Raw genomic sequence first — 18,445 nt, 5'->3', positions numbered from 1 at the left:
AAAATTATTTAGGCTCAATTGATAGTATTGGGTCGTGGCCCAAGTGTAAATAGGTCGGCAACAACAGAAACTTACGCAGCAAATAAAAACCCTGCAACCGTCTTCGTCTCTCTCCATCTTTCCTCAGCGGCGAACTTACTCCGGCGACGAACAACAATCTCACTGAGAGAATCACTCCGGCGACCGACTACAAACAACGATGAGGCCAATATTGATGAAGGGCCATGAAAGGCCGTTAACTTTTCTAAAGTACAACAGAGATGGAGATCTGCTCTTCTCTTGCGCTAAGGACCATACCCCTACCGTTTGGTTTGCCGATAACGGCGAGCGCCTCGGCACTTACCGTGGCCATAACGGTGCCGTTTGGTGCTGTGACGTTTCTCGTAACTACTTCTTCTTCTCTCATACTATTGATATACTGAACTGAGCTGATATTTGTTATTAACACGATGAATGCTTGCCGTTTTTGTTTGTTTATTAGCCTACAGTGAAGCTTTGCTTACTTAAATAAGCTAATTTTCGGATAATTAATCTTCGTCTCTAGGGCTTTTGGTGTAGTAATAGTAATAAGTGTAATGGTGCGGATTTGGTGCACTTTCCGAACGAAATTCGAAGAATTTGAATCGATTAATTGCCTAGTCTATGGCTAAAGTTTGAGGCTACAAGTAACATCTCAAGATTTTATTTCAGTTACTGCTGTTTGCACCTGGATAAAAGTATCTAATCAAATTTGTAGACAATTGTTGATTAAAATCCCCAACACAACATACCTATTATAGTCCAACAAGTTGATTATCTAGTTATTTAACCATGATTTTGTTCATGATCAGTAAGTTCTTTTTAAATCAGGTGAAATAAACGAAGAGCATTAACGGCTATTCTGATTTGATGGTTGACCTGCTTGTAAAAGAAACTGATATGGTTGCAGTTTTGCTATCACATGTTTAATTTACCTCTAGCTAATATTGTTTGTCATACTGATTTGCTATAAAACAAATCACTGATTTTTCAGATGAACTTGGTTGTTTTGATGGGTTAAATTTGTGAAGGATGATTTTTCATCCTCTATCTTGTACTTATTTCGTTACCCAAATAGTCTTTTGCTTAAAAATTGTAAAACTTTCATTCACAATCTTCTTACTACTCCCCTTTCTTTCTCTTCATATTTCATCAATCTATGTTATTGGAATTTCTGTTGTTCTCTTTATGTATTATGTCCACTTTGGCTAGTGAAAATTGGATGTAGTAAAGTAGTTATATCTCATTGGTCTTGTTTTTACCTTACAAGGGCTTTGAGGTCCAATACTTGCTGGCATGTTTCTTTTTTCTAAATAAAAGGTTAATGAAAACTGGTAGTCACAGTACGAGAGACCAAGTGCTTTTTTTTTTTGTTCGTATCATGTATGGTAAAGTGTATAATACTATTGAGAAATGGACTGTCTGTGGTTGTTGACTTGTTGATTGTTTGTTAAAGGGGATTCGTCCAGGCTAATAACTGGAAGTGCGGATCAGACTGCAATGTTGTGGGATGTCCAAACTGGTGCCCAGCTGCACACGTTCACCTTTGACTCCCCTGCTAGGTCTGTTGATTTTTCAGTTGGCGATAAACTCGCAGTGATCACCACTGATCCTTTTATGGGACTGACATCTGCTATCCATATCAAAAATATCAGCAAAGATCCCAGTGAACGTAAGTTTCTGGAACTCTAAGGTTGATCTTCTGTTGTGTTGTCTTGTTTAATTGTTGTTTTTTAACAATTAATTGTTGGGTTGTATTTCTGTTTGTGAAGTAAATATTGCCTTTGTGTACTCTTTCCTTTTAAATTGCGAACAATGAATTGGATTATTGTGGAAGCATCAAATAAGTTCCTTTTATGAGCTTTCAAGTATCTTGTGACAAGCTTCATGTCTCCAGTGTAGCTATTCTTAAGCCCACTGTGTTTCCTTTTCAGAGATGTGAATATTGGACTCTTTATGACCTCAAGTCAGAGCTATACAGATGCATTTTATTTGATTATGATCATATTAGCACATAGTTGGTTTTTAAATGACTTGGATATATCGTGAATTAATTTCTCAAGCTACCAATAAAGTAGCTATGATGGTTTTGCTGTATTCTTAATTAGTTATATTATGATTTGCTATGATTGACAATTTGACATCATTTATCAGATGTTTGTCTGTTCTGTCTTTGTGCTGATATTTTAGTTGTTGAGGCCGTTCCTGGTATGTCTGTGGTGGTTAGCATCATTGAAGAAACCTGTCATTTAAATATCAGCATATGAATAATTGTCTAAATATGTGGAGTGAAGGGACTGTTTCTTTGCATTCCGACTTACCAACTCAGGCCACCCAATTGTATATATGTCTGCACTGGCCCATGTTTTCAAACTGATCAGAATGGATCCCTCCTGGTACTGATCCTCCATCGGTAATAACAATACCCAACTTCCATGCTGGCACCTATGCTATCCACCAACACTTGCCAAAACCAACATTCATGCAGAAACCCAACATATAATTTACTCTCTATGATAAGTACTACAACCAGAATAGTGGAGCAAAACCATGTCCTGTCACTAGGAGTGTTCATGTTTATCAAGTTCGGAACTCCTCTATCACCGGCCACTTAGCATGATGCACTTGGGTATGTAAAGTGAATTTGTTTATGCATGTTGTAAGTTAACAGGCGACAGCTTACTCCCTAACTTCACCACAAAGGAGCTTAAAGGAACCAGTCCTGTTACAATCACATGTCCTTTAACTATAGAGTTACTAGTGCTACTTCTGAGTTAATTGATAATTCACTTTGATATGGAGCTTGGTTATGGGGTCTGGCGGCGAAGCAGATGATTTCTATCCCCCCCCCCCCCACTCTTTTTAAGTTCAGTTACCAAAGAAAAAATTGTTGTAGTCATATTATACTTCCCCTTTTGTTTCCTTTAAAGTCACATATCGTTAATAATTATCTTATTACTTTATCCATTATCCTTAATTCTATGTAAACCAGAACTTGAGTATTGGAAAAAAATGTACTGTAGACTATATCAAAAAGCAAAGATGACCACCATTAAAAACATGTAGGATTTATGTGCAGAAAATGGAAGGGTCTTGCTTTCTGTTCAATTATACAAGATTGGTAAAGGTATATAGCTTTAGGGAATATTTGTTGTCAAGAGTTAAGCCTAATATGTTTCCAGAGTTGTCACATCTAACACATTGAATATGCTTTGGAATTTGAGACGAAGGTATATGCCTTGTATAGTTTGTTATTGCTTCTCTGGTGGTTGCTGTCTTATACTAATTTCAAACGAGCCTATCTTCCATTATTTTGGGCACTTTCTGACTCTCATCTCATGATCTTGACATTCACTGTATCTAATAATAATCTTCTTATTTTAGAAATGAGTGAGTCGGTGCTCGTCTTAAAGGGTCCCCAGGGAAGAATCAACAGAGCTGTGTGGGGACCCCTGAATAAAACAATTATAAGTGCTGGTGAAGATGCTGTAATACGTATCTGGGATGCTGAGGTACGTTAGTGTGTTTCAGCTTCATGGAAAATGTGCTGTCAATATGTCAAAGTTCGATAATATTTTGGGTTATTACTCTAGATACTTTATTTTATTATTATGAACAGTTTGGTGATTTATCAGGTCGCTTAGTTTTTGCATTATTTCACATCGCAGTATCTGCTTTGTTGTTTGCTTTGTCTTCCTTTCTTAAATATTAATTAGTTTTAAGATAGTTTTCCCTGTTCTTCGAAGCTAGTGTAATGTATTGACGGTCTTCCGAATTTGTAGACTGGAAAGGTACTGAAGGAGTCTGACAAAGAAATCGGTCATAAAAAGGGTATTACATCGCTACAAAAATCAGTGGATGGTTCGCACTTCATTACTGGTTCTCTTGATAAATCTGCAAAGGTAGCTCCTCATAGCCCTTGGAAATATGGCCATTGTTTCTTTATAAGTTCTTGCAACTACCTAGCAATATTTCATTTTGGATTTTCAGCTGCATATGTCCATATCCACTTTGTTTTTTTTTTTCTTTTTAGAGTTCCTCTTTATTTCTAATCTCTGTCGATTTTCCAGCTCTGGGACATCAGAAGTTTGACACTTATCAAGAACTATACGACCGAACGACCCGTGAATGCTGTCACAATGTCGCCGCTTCTTAATCATGTATGTATTGACACTCATTAACTGATACATTGAATGGTTCTGATAGATAGCTTTTTAATCTGTTATCTTCTCCTATGTATTTTTCTTTTTTATTTTTGGTGGGGGTGGGGGGTGGTTGAAACAAGTTAAAATTTTTGAAATGTTCACGAAGCTACCTCCTTGAAGATAATAATGTCTTCGACTTGCAGCTCTTTTATGTTAATTATCAGTGTCCTGAATAAGATCTTTTAATCTCAAAAAGATATTTTAATGGGGAGTTACAAGTCCACTGTTACAAGAAATTGATTAAACCGTTGTACTGTGGTAGATCTTTAATCATTCGCAAGATAAGGGAACTTAATGCTCACTGTAACCAACATTGCTCATTACTGTTCAACATTTGATAAGGACACTTGAACTTAAATATCTTATGAAACAAAAGAGATGTTCTTCAAGAGTGTCTCATTACTGATTAAGAAAATAACTAAAAAGGACCGGATATGTGTTACTTTGAATCGGTTTGATGTTGTTAGTCTAAAGATTTGTTCTTCTGCAAGCAAAGTTTCTCCGAAGGATTCTGTAATGTTTCTTGATGTATCTCTCTAATCTAATGCTGCTCTTGGTCAATAGGTGGTTCTGGGAGGTGGTCAAGACGCTTCAGCTGTCACCACTACTGACCATCGTGCTGGAAAGTTTGAGGCCAAGTTCTATGACAAGGTAAGTGGATATATTTTGGTGTTAGGAATAATCTTCCCCCATCCTGAAAAAGAGAAAAAATGGATCTGATTTGGTTTCATTACATTTCGGAGTGTGTAATTTGTATCTGGATATGCATCAGATTCTTACTGAAGAAATAGGAGGTGTCAAAGGGCATTTTGGACCAATAAATGCTTTGGCTTTCAATCCTGATGGGAAAAGGTAATCATTCCACATTCCTGCCATCTCATATGCGGATGTCATGTACTTGTGCCATTATTGAAACTTGACTTTGTTTTCGTGTGGGCTCACGAGTTTTAGATTTTAATCCAATAATTTATTCTAAAAATTGTGTTCCTTTTCTTTATAGGTTCTAAGAAAACTCAACTTTTCTTGTTTTCTCATCTCGTTTTTGTAGTAGTACTACTTCCTCCGTGTGACAAAGATGAAGACACTCTTTATTAACAATTACATTTTATAAGAATGATAGTGAATCCTAATCCGTTTTTAGTCACACAAGTATAGTACTACTACTACTACCTCCATATGACAAAGATGAAGCTGTTCTTTATGAACAATTAAGTTTATAAGAATCATAGTGGTTCCTAATCAGTTTTTTTAGTCACATTGTTATTAACAATCGATGATAAAAGGTTCCTGCTTAAGAAAATGGTGGACTTATTTTAGGACAACTCAGATAGAAAATTAAGGCAACTGTTTTTGGATGGGTAGAGTGAAATTAGTTTGTTGGAATTTTTTGAACATGCAATTTTGTGCTAGTGTTGTATGCCCTTGATGGTTCTCTTTACTTCCTCTCCAAGTTTGTAGTAAGTTTTGGATCCTTCCAACTTAAAGGTGAAAACAGGAAAAGAAACATCATCTTTGAGTTATTTGAAGTTTTACATATTTAGTGTGTACTTGAGCAAAGGGAGAGTTTTTCGATCACAATGAATAACAAATTTCAGTAATGCTGATCATTTTCCAATTTGGACATGTTTAAAAAGCTGATTTGTTGGCGAAGTTAATTGGTTATTCCATCTCGAGTGTTGTGTGAATGTTTGATTTTTGCAGTTTTGCAAGTGGTGGTGAAGATGGATATGTGAGATTGCATCATTTTGACCAGGATTACTTCAACATCAGGATTTAGATTTTGATAGGATCAGGTTTTGCAAGTTTTGTTACTTTTCGGTGTTCAGTAGAAAAGGAGGATAATTATGTCTTTCCTGTTATCTCCATTGAATTTTTTGTATGCTTTTATTGTTGCAACCTATGTTCATCGCACGAGAGGAACTAACATTTTATTTCTGGACAAGTTGAGCAAAACATATTTACTGGATATTTTTAGGTGCAATTTTTTTCAAGCGTTTACTCTAGCATGATCAATTTATTCAAAAAGCAAAGTATATATCTTACCTTTTGATTGATCCTCTGCTCCTTGAAGCTTGACCATTGTTTCATAGCGCATTAAGTAAATGGTTTATCGGCAAATTTATTAGTAACTAAAACTCTTTTCTTTATATTATCACAATGGGGAAAACAAAATTAAATATTAGGTAACATATAAAGTAGAAATCGGACCTTGGTATCTTAACCTCAACACATAGCATTTGCATGTAATGTAACCGTATGTAGAAACTGGAGAGGAAGAACGATGATATATAATTCTTAGCATTTAGCAGAAAACATGTTTCCATATAAACTGATACTACCAATAAAATGATATTTAGAAAGTTCAAAAGCGGAAATCATATGTGAATAATACACTTGCAAAACGAAGATCAAAAGCTGAAATTCATCTTGACGTGTGAGTCTTTCGATATTAAAAAGAGAAGAGGGTATTTACACCACATGATCAAAGTCAAACGAGCCCGATTAGGCATATCTTTCTCTATTTAGCAGATTTTCGTGTGCTTTAGTTTACCATCTTTTTTTGTGTCCAGATTACGATGTCCAAAATGCTGAAAACTTAGCTATGGAATCGATCGGCCCTGACGGCCAAACATGCCCATTTTCGAGGTCAAACAAGCCCTGAAGCAGGCATACCCCCTGTTTTAAAATGTCAATATTTTTTCTAGTGGTATGTTAATACCTTAGCCGTGGAGCCGGTTGACCCTAACGGCCAAAACAGCCCATTTTTGAGGTCAATTAAACACACAATAAATAGATGAGATGGAAGAAAGAAGGGATTTAATCAACTATATTATGTGATTGATCAAACATTGGATAGATTACCAATCAACAATCAACATTTGAAGAAATACACATTATCCCAGAGAGGTTCTAAGAGCATCCACTACACTAACCTAATCTCCATAATCCCTTTAACTTGGAAATGTTTATGGGGTTAATCTTTCAAAGTTAGCTAGGTTGTTCTTGAGTTGTATCTAGAAAATCAAGACATGAACTTAGGGTGATAGTTCTTACAAGTGTATCTCATAACACAAATTGAATTACTGACATTGATACAGTGCAAATTTCAAGGAACTGTATAACTAATACAATACAGATTTCAGTTGCTACTTCATCAATTTTAATATCAAGTACCCCAAGCTCTTGCTATAGTAGCACTTCATTTCATTAATTTTTCCCTTATGATCAATCAAATGTGGTCAGACAGTACAATTTTTCGACAAAGGACTAGTGATCTTCTCCGATTAAAAGGAAAAGACTGATCCTGTTCCAACTAAATATTTTTGCAACTCGCCAAGAATGCTTGATAAGACACCCACATAGGTCATCAGATCTACAAACGCTGCGTCACACTACTTCTAAATGCTACTTCCTCATCATCCAACGGTGTAGGCGGCCTCCTTTTCTGCTTCTGAGCCAGAACCATTACCAATGAGCAACAAGCTTTTACAGGCAAGGTTCACATTTCCATGCATATCATATGGGTTCTCCTGACCGGAGGTAACAGGACCAGTACCACTGTTATCACGAGTCTCAATCGAGGATTGTGCCAAAGTCATGTCCAGCAGCTCGCCAGGAGTGGCATGTCCATCAACCAAACAGTCAATACTCGACTTTGGCTGATCAATTTTCTCATCTGTACTCATATTTTGATCTACTTTGCACACTTCTGCAACCTCAGCTTCTAATTGTTTCTGTGTCACGGACTGAAGTAGTTGGTGATGAGTCCAATTCCTCGTCCACATCTTGGACAACTGACACATCTGGGATCCAGGAAGTTGCCGCAGCAAGAGATCCAGATGAATATGAAAAGGCACAAGAAGGTCTGCTGTGTACGCAAGATGATCTCCAGCTTCCATCTCTTCCTGTTTAAGATCATCAACAACTCAGTGACTTCTAGCAGAGTTTTAAACACAAGAAAACCTATTCACTTTACGGCAAATAAATGCATATAAACGGAATCAGAACCCTTGGCAAAGTGAACTGGTACAACCAAATTCAGTTGATTCGAGATCCAACTAAGACGACTGGCTAATATCCATGCATGATTAAGAGTTTAAACAAGCAGGAGAGGTGAACAAGAAGTAACGTAGATCACACCCTCCAAAAGTGGAATTAGTTACAGCATCATAAATCTGATTCTCTCTGACTAATATCTTTGCAAAAATTCTAAACACTTGCTCCAAATATATATCTCACCCAGTACTTGTTCAAAACCACCACCCCTTCCCTCTCTTACCTAGAAAGCATTTTTACAAAATATTAGTACATAATAAGTGTCAAATCTTCCCAATTGGCCAAAAGGAAATTAAGTCTAAATGGAGTGTCCAGCAAACTTTATGTTATTACATTAATTTTCAATATACTGCTGCTAGAAGACAGTGAAATTAGTTTGTTGAAATTTATCTTATCTTCATGTTTGTGTCTCTACCAATTTGCGAACTATTGAACCTAGTTGGCGATATATACAACATACCTTTATTTATTGAGAATAAATAACGACATACCTGTATTGGCGGTAATGAACTCCTGAATTCGTTAAAAGATGCTGTGTGACCAAAACCCATGTCAAGCAAAGGTTCTTCATCAGATTCAGACTAAAAGGATCATTTAAACCAAAGCCTGAATGATTAGCACAAACACCCCTCAGAGAGGAAGTAGGAAATGGGTTTATCTCAATCGCTTGAGAACGCGGTAAATTCTCCGAACTCTTTGATGAACCAAGTAGATCAGACACTAATTCCAAAGCATTTTCATCATCATTGCTTGTCTTGAGACCACCTTCAGGATAGCAACTATTACTCACACGAGGGAGAGTTTTCAAGAGAGATTCTTGAGGAGATAACTTATCAGTCTTTGAATGGCACTTCGCTTTATAGAAGAGTCAGATGGTTGAAACCAGTTTATGCTGGGCTGGATTCAAAATAAAGTAGAGAAACTTTAAGGTATAAACTCATCAACTACCTAAAGTTTTCTCAAGAAATAAGAGTGTTTTATCCGGAATTCGGAAAATATTTATTTTTTCAAAGAGTTTTGACTTTTTAGAGAGTCACCACTTAATTTTAAAGGAAAATTAAGAAAACTATTGTTTTCAAATAACTGAACAGAAAAATTTGTTTGAAAACAATTAAAGAGGTTCGGGGATTCCTATTAATGTCTTAGGTGCTATTGAACCTTTTTAAGACATTAATAGGAATCCCCGAACCTCTTTAATTGTTTTCAAACAATTTTTTTTTTAATAAGTAAAAAAACTCATACCAAGGCCTAAATAACTTTTAACAGATGCGAGTCATGATCATTACAAAACCAAAGTAAGACATTTGAAAATGAATTTTCCGTGAAAGTTCCGTTGAAGCCAACCATGGATAGACATGCGAATAGTATGTAAACAGGGATGAACGGATACAAGTTAAATTTGCATCAAGAAAACACTTTAAGCACACATTCTAGGCAACAACTTACTGTTAACAGCTAGAAGCGAGGGACATTTTTACTATCTTAAAAAAAAAAACTTGAGCAAAACGAGGAATAGAATACTTATTATTATAGAGACTTAAGTTAAATCAGAAAATATGACTCGAACGTGAACTAAGAAACAAATTAACCAATTTGACAGATATGGCAGTAAGCAATAGTACATTGCACGCATGCATTTATGAAAACTCATACCCAGGAAATCTAATGATAAATGATAATAACCCCAAGTCGTATAATCAAGACTAAGTAATAACAAACCCAAATCATATAAGGAAACAAATTACACACTTATTCAAGAAACAGAGTTCTTCCTGCTAACATTACACAGTAACAGAGAAATCACACAATTTCATCTCACAGAAAATCACAGAGATCCTAAATAGCAAGGAGGACGAATTCATTTGTCATGAAGGAATAACTACGCGAGATGAATGAACGAACACGGATGATGTATTTTATACAGCTTGTGACCGAGAAGGGAGTGGCAGAAATTTATTCTAAGACACGTCGAACAATCACAACCAACGTCATGTGTCATTCAGGACCATATAGCAACAACAATACCCATTATTTAAAAGAAAACGACGTTAAACTCGACTTAGGACACTCTTTAACAACTAGAGATAAAATCAAGTAAACCAAGAGTTGACTATACTGTAAGACGACCGAAATGAAATTAACCTACGCTAGTTCGAGGAATTCCTAAAACAAGTAATAGAATGCAGGGACCATCAAGAAAGAAAACACAGACAGACATATAGGTTTCGTCAGGCATTAAATGATTTTGAAAGGCGAAGAACAAGCAACAACGAAAGGTTATCGAACAAACCAAGTTTATCGCTGCTGCACAGCCAACCCAATAGTCAAACCCATCTCAAATATTAACGCATCGGCAGCCAAGGATTGAGCAGTCAGGCAAGCAACTCATTAGGAACAAAATGGGCTCGAAAGGGAATGAGCATTACCTCTTAGAGTGCAGCGAAATGGGACAGTAGCAAGCTTGAGACGACTTCCGACAGCTCCAAAAGATTTTCGCAAGCAGAGGGACTAAGTGAAGGCTCTGAACCAAAGCTTCGACTCCCCACTAATTTCTCTAAGATCTTTCGATTTCTTTTCGCTATATATCTAGTTATAATTCCTTTCAGAAATTTCTTTTTTTTTTTATGTAATTTTCTCTGTTTTCCCTGAAAATCTTTAAGAAACCCCACCCTTTTTTCTTCCCCTCTCCTTCTCTCTTTCACAATGAAAGAAATCTCCGCTTAAATAGCTGGAAATTAGGGTTTGGAAAGGAGGAGAAAAGGGTAGAACTGAGAATTTCCATCACCATTCAAAAATTCTTCCCTCTTCTGGATAAGATCCTTTTCCTGAAAAATCTGGACTTAATCGGAAAAAGATGAACACTCAAGATCGATGCCCATGTCCTTGCTAGCGACGTGGTTCGATCTCACCACTGCAAGGACAAAACGCATACCACTGCAAGGGGACTTAATCAATTGGAAATTTTGAAAAGAAAAAGAAAAGGATTGGGCCCATGGGAAATTGCTGGCAGTTGAAATTTGGGCCGCAAAATTGGCCCTAGTTGAGAAAAAGGCCACATTTAATTTCCCAAACGGATTAAATAATCGGTAACTAGATGAAATTAATTAACATAAACTTCTTAAATTTTAACGAAATAAAGTAATCGACGTAATTATAAAATAAAAAATTCAACACATGTAAACTGATTTAGTAAAGTATTAAACCCAAAGTAAGATCTTTTTGAAACGATTTTATATATATGATTGCGTAAAACATATACCATCTATAAATTACAAAACGCGACGAAACTAAAAAAAACTTGCGAAATTATATGTATACATTTGAAATTTTATAAGACTAACTATTTTGAAACGTTTGAAAGTTAGGAAGCTCGATAATTAATTACTGTCCAGGAGGGTCAAAATTTGGGTGTCAACAACGAGCCATAAATCACAAGCAAGAATCTGAAAAAGAGGAAAAATAAAGAATGCAAGAAAAAAAACACAAATATCATAGGAAATATTAATCGAAGAGAACTGAGAAGAGGGAAGAAAGGACAGCAAGACAAATTTCATGAGGATTTGAAGTAGAATTTTGCAGATCGTCCCAACATGCAGACTCAACGGTCATTGAAGCATCAAATGTCGTTTTTCTTCTCTTTACGTTTGTCATATAGTATACCAATCTGAGATCTTAGGATATGGACTTTCATAACCAGGAAGAATTCTAGACTAAACAAGGTAACTCCTATTCTATGTCAGCTATGTAGAAGTAGCAGAGTGCTCTGTTTAGACAAGACCAAGTTCCTCAATTTGGAAAAGATAAATTTTTCTTCATTTTTACAGCAGGGAGATGAACTCTATTCTTTTTTCCCCTTTCTTACTTTGAAAGTAGTTCAATCTCCATTTTGAAGTATTTGTGTTGTGGCAGTTGAACTACTTTCAAATTTTTAAAGCCATTTATACTAACCATTTATTTTCTAAATGTAAAAGCCAAATGTATATCAGTAATGACCTGCATATTGAGGAGGACAAGAAAAAAGATTCAAAATTGTAACCATGAAATACTGGTCATACCTTGTCAATCTCACTGAGTCTCAAACATCCATGCTGCCTTTCATCAAGTCTCAGTTAAAGATATATTTTTCCCTGCTTAACATCAATTCAGAAAATGTGTGCTCCCACAGTGGATACTGGACATATCGAACAAAAGTTGAGGGAGAAAAGAATAAGTTGCTAACCGCAAAAAAAAAAAAAGCCTCCTTAATGACATGGACAAAGATTTGGATGTATGCAAAGGGTAGTACCGAAAAGTAAAGAACCAACAAGAAGATGTGCAAAAAGGCCACCCAATCTTCTACACAACAAGGAACTACATGGGTGCACCAAAAGCAGATGAGGAATAGAGAATACTGCTCAACTGAGTAAACTCATGTCTACCCCTTCAAAGATCTCCTATTTCTTCCTCTCCAAACAACTCACATTAACGTGAATGAAGCAACATCCATACCCTGCATTTTCTCCTCCATTTTGGCATCTTCCAGTTGTCCATCAAATCTCACCCATAACATGGCATCCTCCGAAGCTTAAAGAAGACACTTCTTCGTACAAGGTTTAAAGTTCCGTAACGTCGAACATCCACTCCTCCCCCCACAGTTAACACTGTCCAGATAGAAACACAAGAAACCATAACTGCGAAGGACCATTTGATCCATGTCTTCTCTGACTGAATAAAGCATTATATACTAGAGAAAGATAAGAAATAAGATGGTTTCAGTCATCTGCAAGATCAATTCTTTCACCCAATTCTTATAATTTGCATCAAAATGGAATCAAGGAGATGATGTGTTATGTTAAAACATCTCAACACATAACTCCAGGAAAAGAAGAAAACACAGCATAAATCGAATTGCATGCAATTTCACTAGTAAAGTTCTAATAAAGACTTGAGCATTTTAAGATACTATAAAACTTTCCAACCTTGTAGAAGCTTTCTATCCTTATTCAGGAATACAGGGCCTACAAAGTCAATAACGAAAGAACAACTAAACAGTACTTCCTCCTTTCAATTCACATGCCTAAACAAAAGTAAACTAGAGGACAAACGAGCTGCAAATTAGGACAGCAGAAATAGCTAATCATCAGAGGGTGAGAGCTATCAGGATGAGTTCACATTGATGTATCATAGGCTTCTCACATCAGCTTCATAAATCTTAACAGAAGGGTTCACAGGGATCTAATCCCCACCCGTCCCAAACCATGATGATTGCTAATTGTCAATGTACAATTTTTTGATCTGAGATTTGTTAAATGACTTATTTTGAGAAGGTAAATCAATTGTATAGATGAACTAGCACCAAGGGTGTGGTTTAAGCCTATAATACCTGCAATACTTTCATGAGCAAGAAGTGGTAACTGATTCTTTCTTTAAATAATCAGCTAATTAAATTCTTTACATGAGAATGTATCTTGATAAACGAAAGAATATATCATATTAATCATTAAACATGAGATATTTGATTTTCCTTCGACTTAAATATTGCTTCTGAAGCTATATGATTCTGCAATATCAGGAATGATCATAGCGGGAGGATAAGCAAATAGCAAGAAACTATTGTTTTGCAATGACTTTAAACCTGAAACAAATCCCATGGAAAGAAATAAGGTCAAGATTATGCAAATGACATCTGAGACAATTCCTTCGATGGACGCAACTTCAGTAGGAGTAAAGCCTGGATATTAAGGTACACCAATACAAAAGGTAGAAGTTAAGACAAGGAAGATCTTCATTTCAATACATTGGACTGTTATAAATGTTGTCAAACTACAAAAAACACGTTGATCGTAATGGAAGAAAAAGGCAGAAAGCAGCAAAATAATTCAGCTAATATTGAAAGATATTACCATTTATACCCAATTCACAAATGTTACAAAGTACACTACAAAGAGACAGTGCGTCTATATAGTGTTTCATCTTCACTTTCATCTTCCTCTTCTGATACAATCTCATTGCCTGGCAGCTCTAACTTCCCACCCATACAAAATGACGGACCAGAACTTTCAGGCTCTATATAATCACCATACAATCTCTCTTCAAATCTTTGGTCACTACAATTGAGAAACCAACCCAAAGAACATCTCATTCCCTTGTTCTGCAACCTCTGGTACCTGGGTTTGATTCTTGATTCCAAGCTATAGGTGAAGTAGTCTGGAAAGTCCAAAAGCTCTTCCATTGGTCGACCCATATCGCTCTTGAAAAAGTAATAACTATTTTTCATGAGGCCAACTTGCAAAGCAACTAACTGAGGACATTTTACAATCATCTTTGCCACATCAGCCGTTGAAAATCCCCGTCCAACAAGGAACTCAACTGGTTTCATTATCACATGTTGGTGTAGACTGACAATTTGTGGCATCTTCTCAATGACTCGAGCAAAACCATCAGGATCAATCTTAAGCTTTAAGTTAAAGAAATATTGTTGCGACGACAACTTAGCTTTCAAAGGTAAACCAAGAATTTGTGGAAATTGCGCAATAACAGAAGGCAAAGTGTCCTTCTTAAGTCCAAAACTGAGTAAGCAATTTACATTTGGTTTCACCGTCTCTTCAAGATCATAACCAAGTAAATATGCTCGCTTCTCCAACATTCTCGCCAATATTTTCTTCGGCACACCCAATGAAACCAAATAATCCACAAGTGGTTTAATAGTCGTCCCAACTCTCATCCCAAGAAAATATGGATATTGTGTTACCATCGGCCCTACATCCCTGGGATTAACCCCTATACTAACCAAGTAAGCAACTGAAGTACTCATTGTTCCCTCAAGTTTAAACCCTAACAACTCAGGATATTTCATCAAAACATACCCGATATCTTGTTTCTCAACATCAAGACCTCGTAAAAACTTAATAACCGGAACAAGCTCCACGACGACACTAGTATGTAAACATTGGGGATAAATCTTAATAAACTCACCAAGCTTAGACCTTTGAAGCCCAATTTTCTCCAAGTAAGTTAAAACGGGTATTATGTTTTTCCTCACACTACAACCAAGCATTAAGGGATATTCATTCATATCATCAACTGTCAGACCAATTTTCTGCAAAAACTCGACACGTTCACGCATAACTTCAACAGTGGAGGGTAATTCCAACTCCTCTAATTCATCAGGGATTACTCCTATACTTTTCAAATAATCAGATATTATTACACGTGACACCAACTTCTCTTTGCGCCCTTGGACTACACCCCATGTTACTGTTGGCATTTCATATTCTGGGAACTTAGAAGAATGGGTTGAAAAGGGTTTCTGGTTCAATACCCTATATGGGGCTTGAGGGGTTCTGTAGGGTTTAAGGGTTGAGTTAAAAAATGAATCTTTGGGGTTTCTGAAGATGGTTTTTAAGGATTGATTTCTTCTTATTATTGAGGTCATTTCAGTGAACAAACAAAGAGCATTCAAGAATTAATTCACTTACAAGAAAAATAAAACAGCTTTAACGCCTTACCTTTGCTCAAGCAGAACGAATCTGCTGTCCATTTCCTTCCTTGAGAAAAAAAAAATTAGGGCTTTTGAGTGTGGAAGATTGAGGAGGAAGAAGAGTTCCGAACCGACTCATGCGCTGGGCTGGGCTGGATTCGCTTTTGTCTATTGGGAAAAAAATTAGACGGTTAAATAAATTTATACTATTTAGTTACTCATTATAACTATAGTTTGTTATAATTATCATTTCACGATTAATATTATACGTTAATTATATGGACTGATTTCGAATTTGTATAATTAGTCAAACTTGTATACATATAATTCGTCAGAATATACAATTACATATGTATAATATACGTTTTTTTTAATCAATATACATAAACGATTCACCTCTCTCTCTCTGCCCTCTCTCGCTCGCCTCTGTCCTCCCTCTCCCAATCTCGCTCGCCTCTCTCCTACGTCTCCCAATCTCGCTTGTTTTTTATACAAATGCATATGTATGATATACAATTATATAACCATATACATATACAATTCACTCGTTCCCCTCTCTCCTCCCTCTCCCATTATCGCGCGTCTCTCTCCTCTCTCTCCCAATATACCTTGCCATATATACAAATACATATGTATAATATACAACTATCTAACCAATATACATATACAATTCACATTTCTCCCACTTTTTTTTCTCTCTCGCCTCTCTCCTCTCTCTCCCAGTCTCGTTCGCCTCTCTCCTCCCTATAACCTGTAGCTACGAATTGTAATTATAAAACTATAGTTACAAAAAGTAATTAAGCAATTTTTTAGTGATTATGAGCCTGTTTGGCTCAGCTTAAAAGCTGGTCAAACTGACTTAAAAGCTGGTTTTTGACTTATTTAATTGTTTGGCAATACTCAAAATAGCTTATTTTAAGTTAAAAAAAAACTTATTTTAAGCCAAAAGTTAAAAGCTGGGTAGGGGTGCTTTTTTTTTTAGCTTATAAGCTGTTTTAAGTTGACCATATTTTTATGTTTTTTCCCTTAATATTTTTATACAATCTCCAAATTACCCATATAACCCTAACATCTCTTTCTTCTATTTTTCCCTTTTCACGTTTGGCATAACAACTTCAGCACTTTTATCCAAACGCATAACTGCTTATTTTAAAAATAAGTTTCAGCACTTTCAAATGTACTTTTTTAAAGCTGCTTTTATTAAGCCCATCCAAACGGGCCCTATATGTGAAAGTTCACCCAAAAAAATTGCGATTTTTGTTTTATTTTCTTATGTTGAAACTTGATACATAATTAAAACTTGTAATATTTGAATTTGAAAATTAAGTGTATTCTCTCCATAAGTTATTTAGGTCGAGAATTTTATTTTTTGATGACAACTATAACCATTTGAAATTACTAAAATCATAAATGTTTTATGAAAATATAGAACCTTCTTGGATGAATTTTAATCACTAATTCCGTCTACTTTTAATTGTCATATTCCGCTTTTCAAAAGTTAATTTGATTGATTTTAAAAGTTAAATTAGATTACATTAATTGTTTAAATAAAAAAAATTAGATATTCAAAAACTATACGAAAAGTACTATAAATTGCAATTTTTTGCATATCAATATGATTTAAAAGATGAGCAACTTTCACATATAGCAAACATAAAATTCATATTTGTATGTTATAGCAAAGTTTGCATAATTGCGCTCCATAGCAAACACATATACGTATAATTCGCTATACATATACAATTTAAGCGAATTGTATAAAATGAGGAAGAGAAAGAGACTTGGGTAGAAAATTGTATAAAACGAAGTATATAAAATGAATTGTATAATTATAAGTGTGTAGGACGATTATATACAATTTGAATTTGTATAAATGAGAAAGAGAGAAAGACAAAAGAGACTTGGGCAGGGAATACACAATTGAATCGAATTGCATAAAACGAGAAAGAGGGAAATTACATACAATTTGAATTTGTATAAAACGAAAAAGAGAGAAAGACAAAAGAGACTTGGGCACGAGTGTACCTTTATTGTGTAATTATAAGTGTATAGGACAAAAACATATGTATTTGCATGTGTATACACAATTTTCTCTTACTTTATACAATTAGAAACACAATTTATACAATTCTATTGTATTAAGCCACAGAGGCGGGCGACAGGAAGCAAGCGAGAATATGAGGAAGAGAGGGACTGACAAACAGTTTGATATGGAACACATATAAATCAAATGGTAGCTATTATATTTATTTTGTATTATTAGTTTGTCATTCTATACAATTATCCCTAAAATAAAATATATCATAAAATGTTAGTGAAATTCTTATAACTTGATTCTAAAAAAGAAAATCAATGACAATTAAAAGTGAACGAAAAGAGTAACCGTCAATTATGAGGTTTCGTAAATGATTATTATGGGTTATCAAAATAAGGTTATTCACTATTTGTTTGTGTATGGATTTTGATTAAAAAATCATGAATACTTTACATATCTCATTTAATTTTTTTTTACTTATTTCAAATAATAATAATAATTATTGTTTTTCATAAATGACATTGTGTTTGTATTGATGTTAAATAGGAGCGAGCATAATACTTTATTAAAAACTTTTTTGTAATATCTATTATAATGTTAATTTACAACTCATGTCTAGCAAATAGTTAATTTTTTAATTTGACGAGTTCTGAAAAGGTTTTATCGAACCAA

At 35.2% G+C, this 18,445-nt stretch overlaps 3 protein-coding genes across 5 annotated transcripts; 1 reads left to right on the top strand and 2 right to left on the bottom strand.

Annotated features, from left to right (window-relative positions):
• The first annotated feature begins 7 nt into the window (after positions 1 to 7).
• Positions 8 to 6,204, top strand: LOC101262979 (eukaryotic translation initiation factor 3 subunit I). The gene is made up of 8 exons (XM_004250323.4): positions 8 to 383; positions 1,475 to 1,690; positions 3,403 to 3,530; positions 3,801 to 3,920; positions 4,089 to 4,178; positions 4,788 to 4,874; positions 4,996 to 5,075; positions 5,925 to 6,204. The coding sequence occupies exons 1-8, from the start codon at positions 200 to 202 to the stop codon at positions 5,998 to 6,000; spliced, it is 981 nt and encodes a 326-aa protein (XP_004250371.1). The 5' UTR covers positions 8 to 199; the 3' UTR covers positions 6,001 to 6,204.
• Positions 6,205 to 7,286: 1,082 nt separating this feature from the next.
• Positions 7,287 to 15,901, bottom strand: LOC138339508 (uncharacterized). 3 transcript variants are annotated; one of them, XM_069291150.1, is made up of 6 exons: positions 15,767 to 15,901; positions 13,894 to 13,989; positions 12,565 to 12,919; positions 10,706 to 12,450; positions 8,771 to 9,176; positions 7,287 to 8,128 (listed from the first exon to the last, which is right to left on the bottom strand). In XM_069291150.1, the coding sequence occupies exons 5-6, from the start codon at positions 8,828 to 8,830 to the stop codon at positions 7,640 to 7,642; spliced, it is 549 nt and encodes a 182-aa protein (XP_069147251.1). In that variant the 5' UTR covers positions 8,831 to 9,176; positions 10,706 to 12,450; positions 12,565 to 12,919; positions 13,894 to 13,989; positions 15,767 to 15,901; the 3' UTR covers positions 7,287 to 7,639. The 3 variants fall into 3 exon arrangements, with proteins under 3 accessions (XP_069147251.1, XP_069147252.1, XP_069147250.1); XM_069291151.1 differs by lacking the exons at positions 13,894 to 13,989; positions 15,767 to 15,901 and having other exon boundaries at positions 12,335 to 12,450; XM_069291149.1 differs by lacking the exons at positions 13,894 to 13,989; positions 15,767 to 15,901 and having other exon boundaries at positions 10,706 to 12,919.
• LOC104644274 (transcription termination factor MTERF4, chloroplastic) lies at positions 14,026 to 15,769 on the bottom strand. Its single transcript, XM_010314518.4, has one exon. The coding sequence runs from the start codon at positions 15,691 to 15,693 to the stop codon at positions 14,197 to 14,199; it is 1,497 nt and encodes a 498-aa protein (XP_010312820.2). The 5' UTR covers positions 15,694 to 15,769; the 3' UTR covers positions 14,026 to 14,196.
• Positions 15,902 to 18,445: the final 2,544 nt, after the last annotated feature.

Source organism: Solanum lycopersicum, chromosome 11 (genome assembly GCF_036512215.1).
Source record: "Solanum lycopersicum chromosome 11, SLM_r2.1".
Classification (NCBI taxonomy): domain Eukaryota; kingdom Viridiplantae; phylum Streptophyta; class Magnoliopsida; order Solanales; family Solanaceae; genus Solanum; species Solanum lycopersicum.
Note: the sequence above shows the minus strand (reverse complement) of the source record. Positions and strands in the feature narration are given on the sequence as shown.

What these genes read in the sequence shown, in the direction of transcription:
- LOC101262979 (XM_004250323.4), top strand. Translation starts at nt 200, where the DNA reads ATGAGGCCAATATTGATGAAGGGCCATGAAAGGCCGTTAACTTTTCTA. An exon ending in TACGTATCTGGGATGCTGAG is followed by an intron (nt 3,531 to 3,800) that starts GTACGTTAGTGT and finishes CCGAATTTGTAG; the next exon opens with ACTGGAAAGGTACTGAAGGA. An exon ending in TGTCGCCGCTTCTTAATCAT is followed by an intron (nt 4,179 to 4,787) that starts GTATGTATTGAC and finishes CTTGGTCAATAG; the next exon opens with GTGGTTCTGGGAGGTGGTCA.
- LOC138339508 (XM_069291150.1), bottom strand. Translation starts at nt 8,830, where the DNA reads ATGGGTTTTGGTCACACAGCATCTTTTAACGAATTCAGGAGTTCATTA. An exon ending in GTTCATTACCGCCAATACAG is followed by an intron (nt 8,129 to 8,770) that starts GTATGTCGTTAT and finishes GATCTTAAACAG; the next exon opens with GAAGAGATGGAAGCTGGAGA.
- LOC104644274 (XM_010314518.4), bottom strand. Translation starts at nt 15,693, where the DNA reads ATGACCTCAATAATAAGAAGAAATCAATCCTTAAAAACCATCTTCAGA.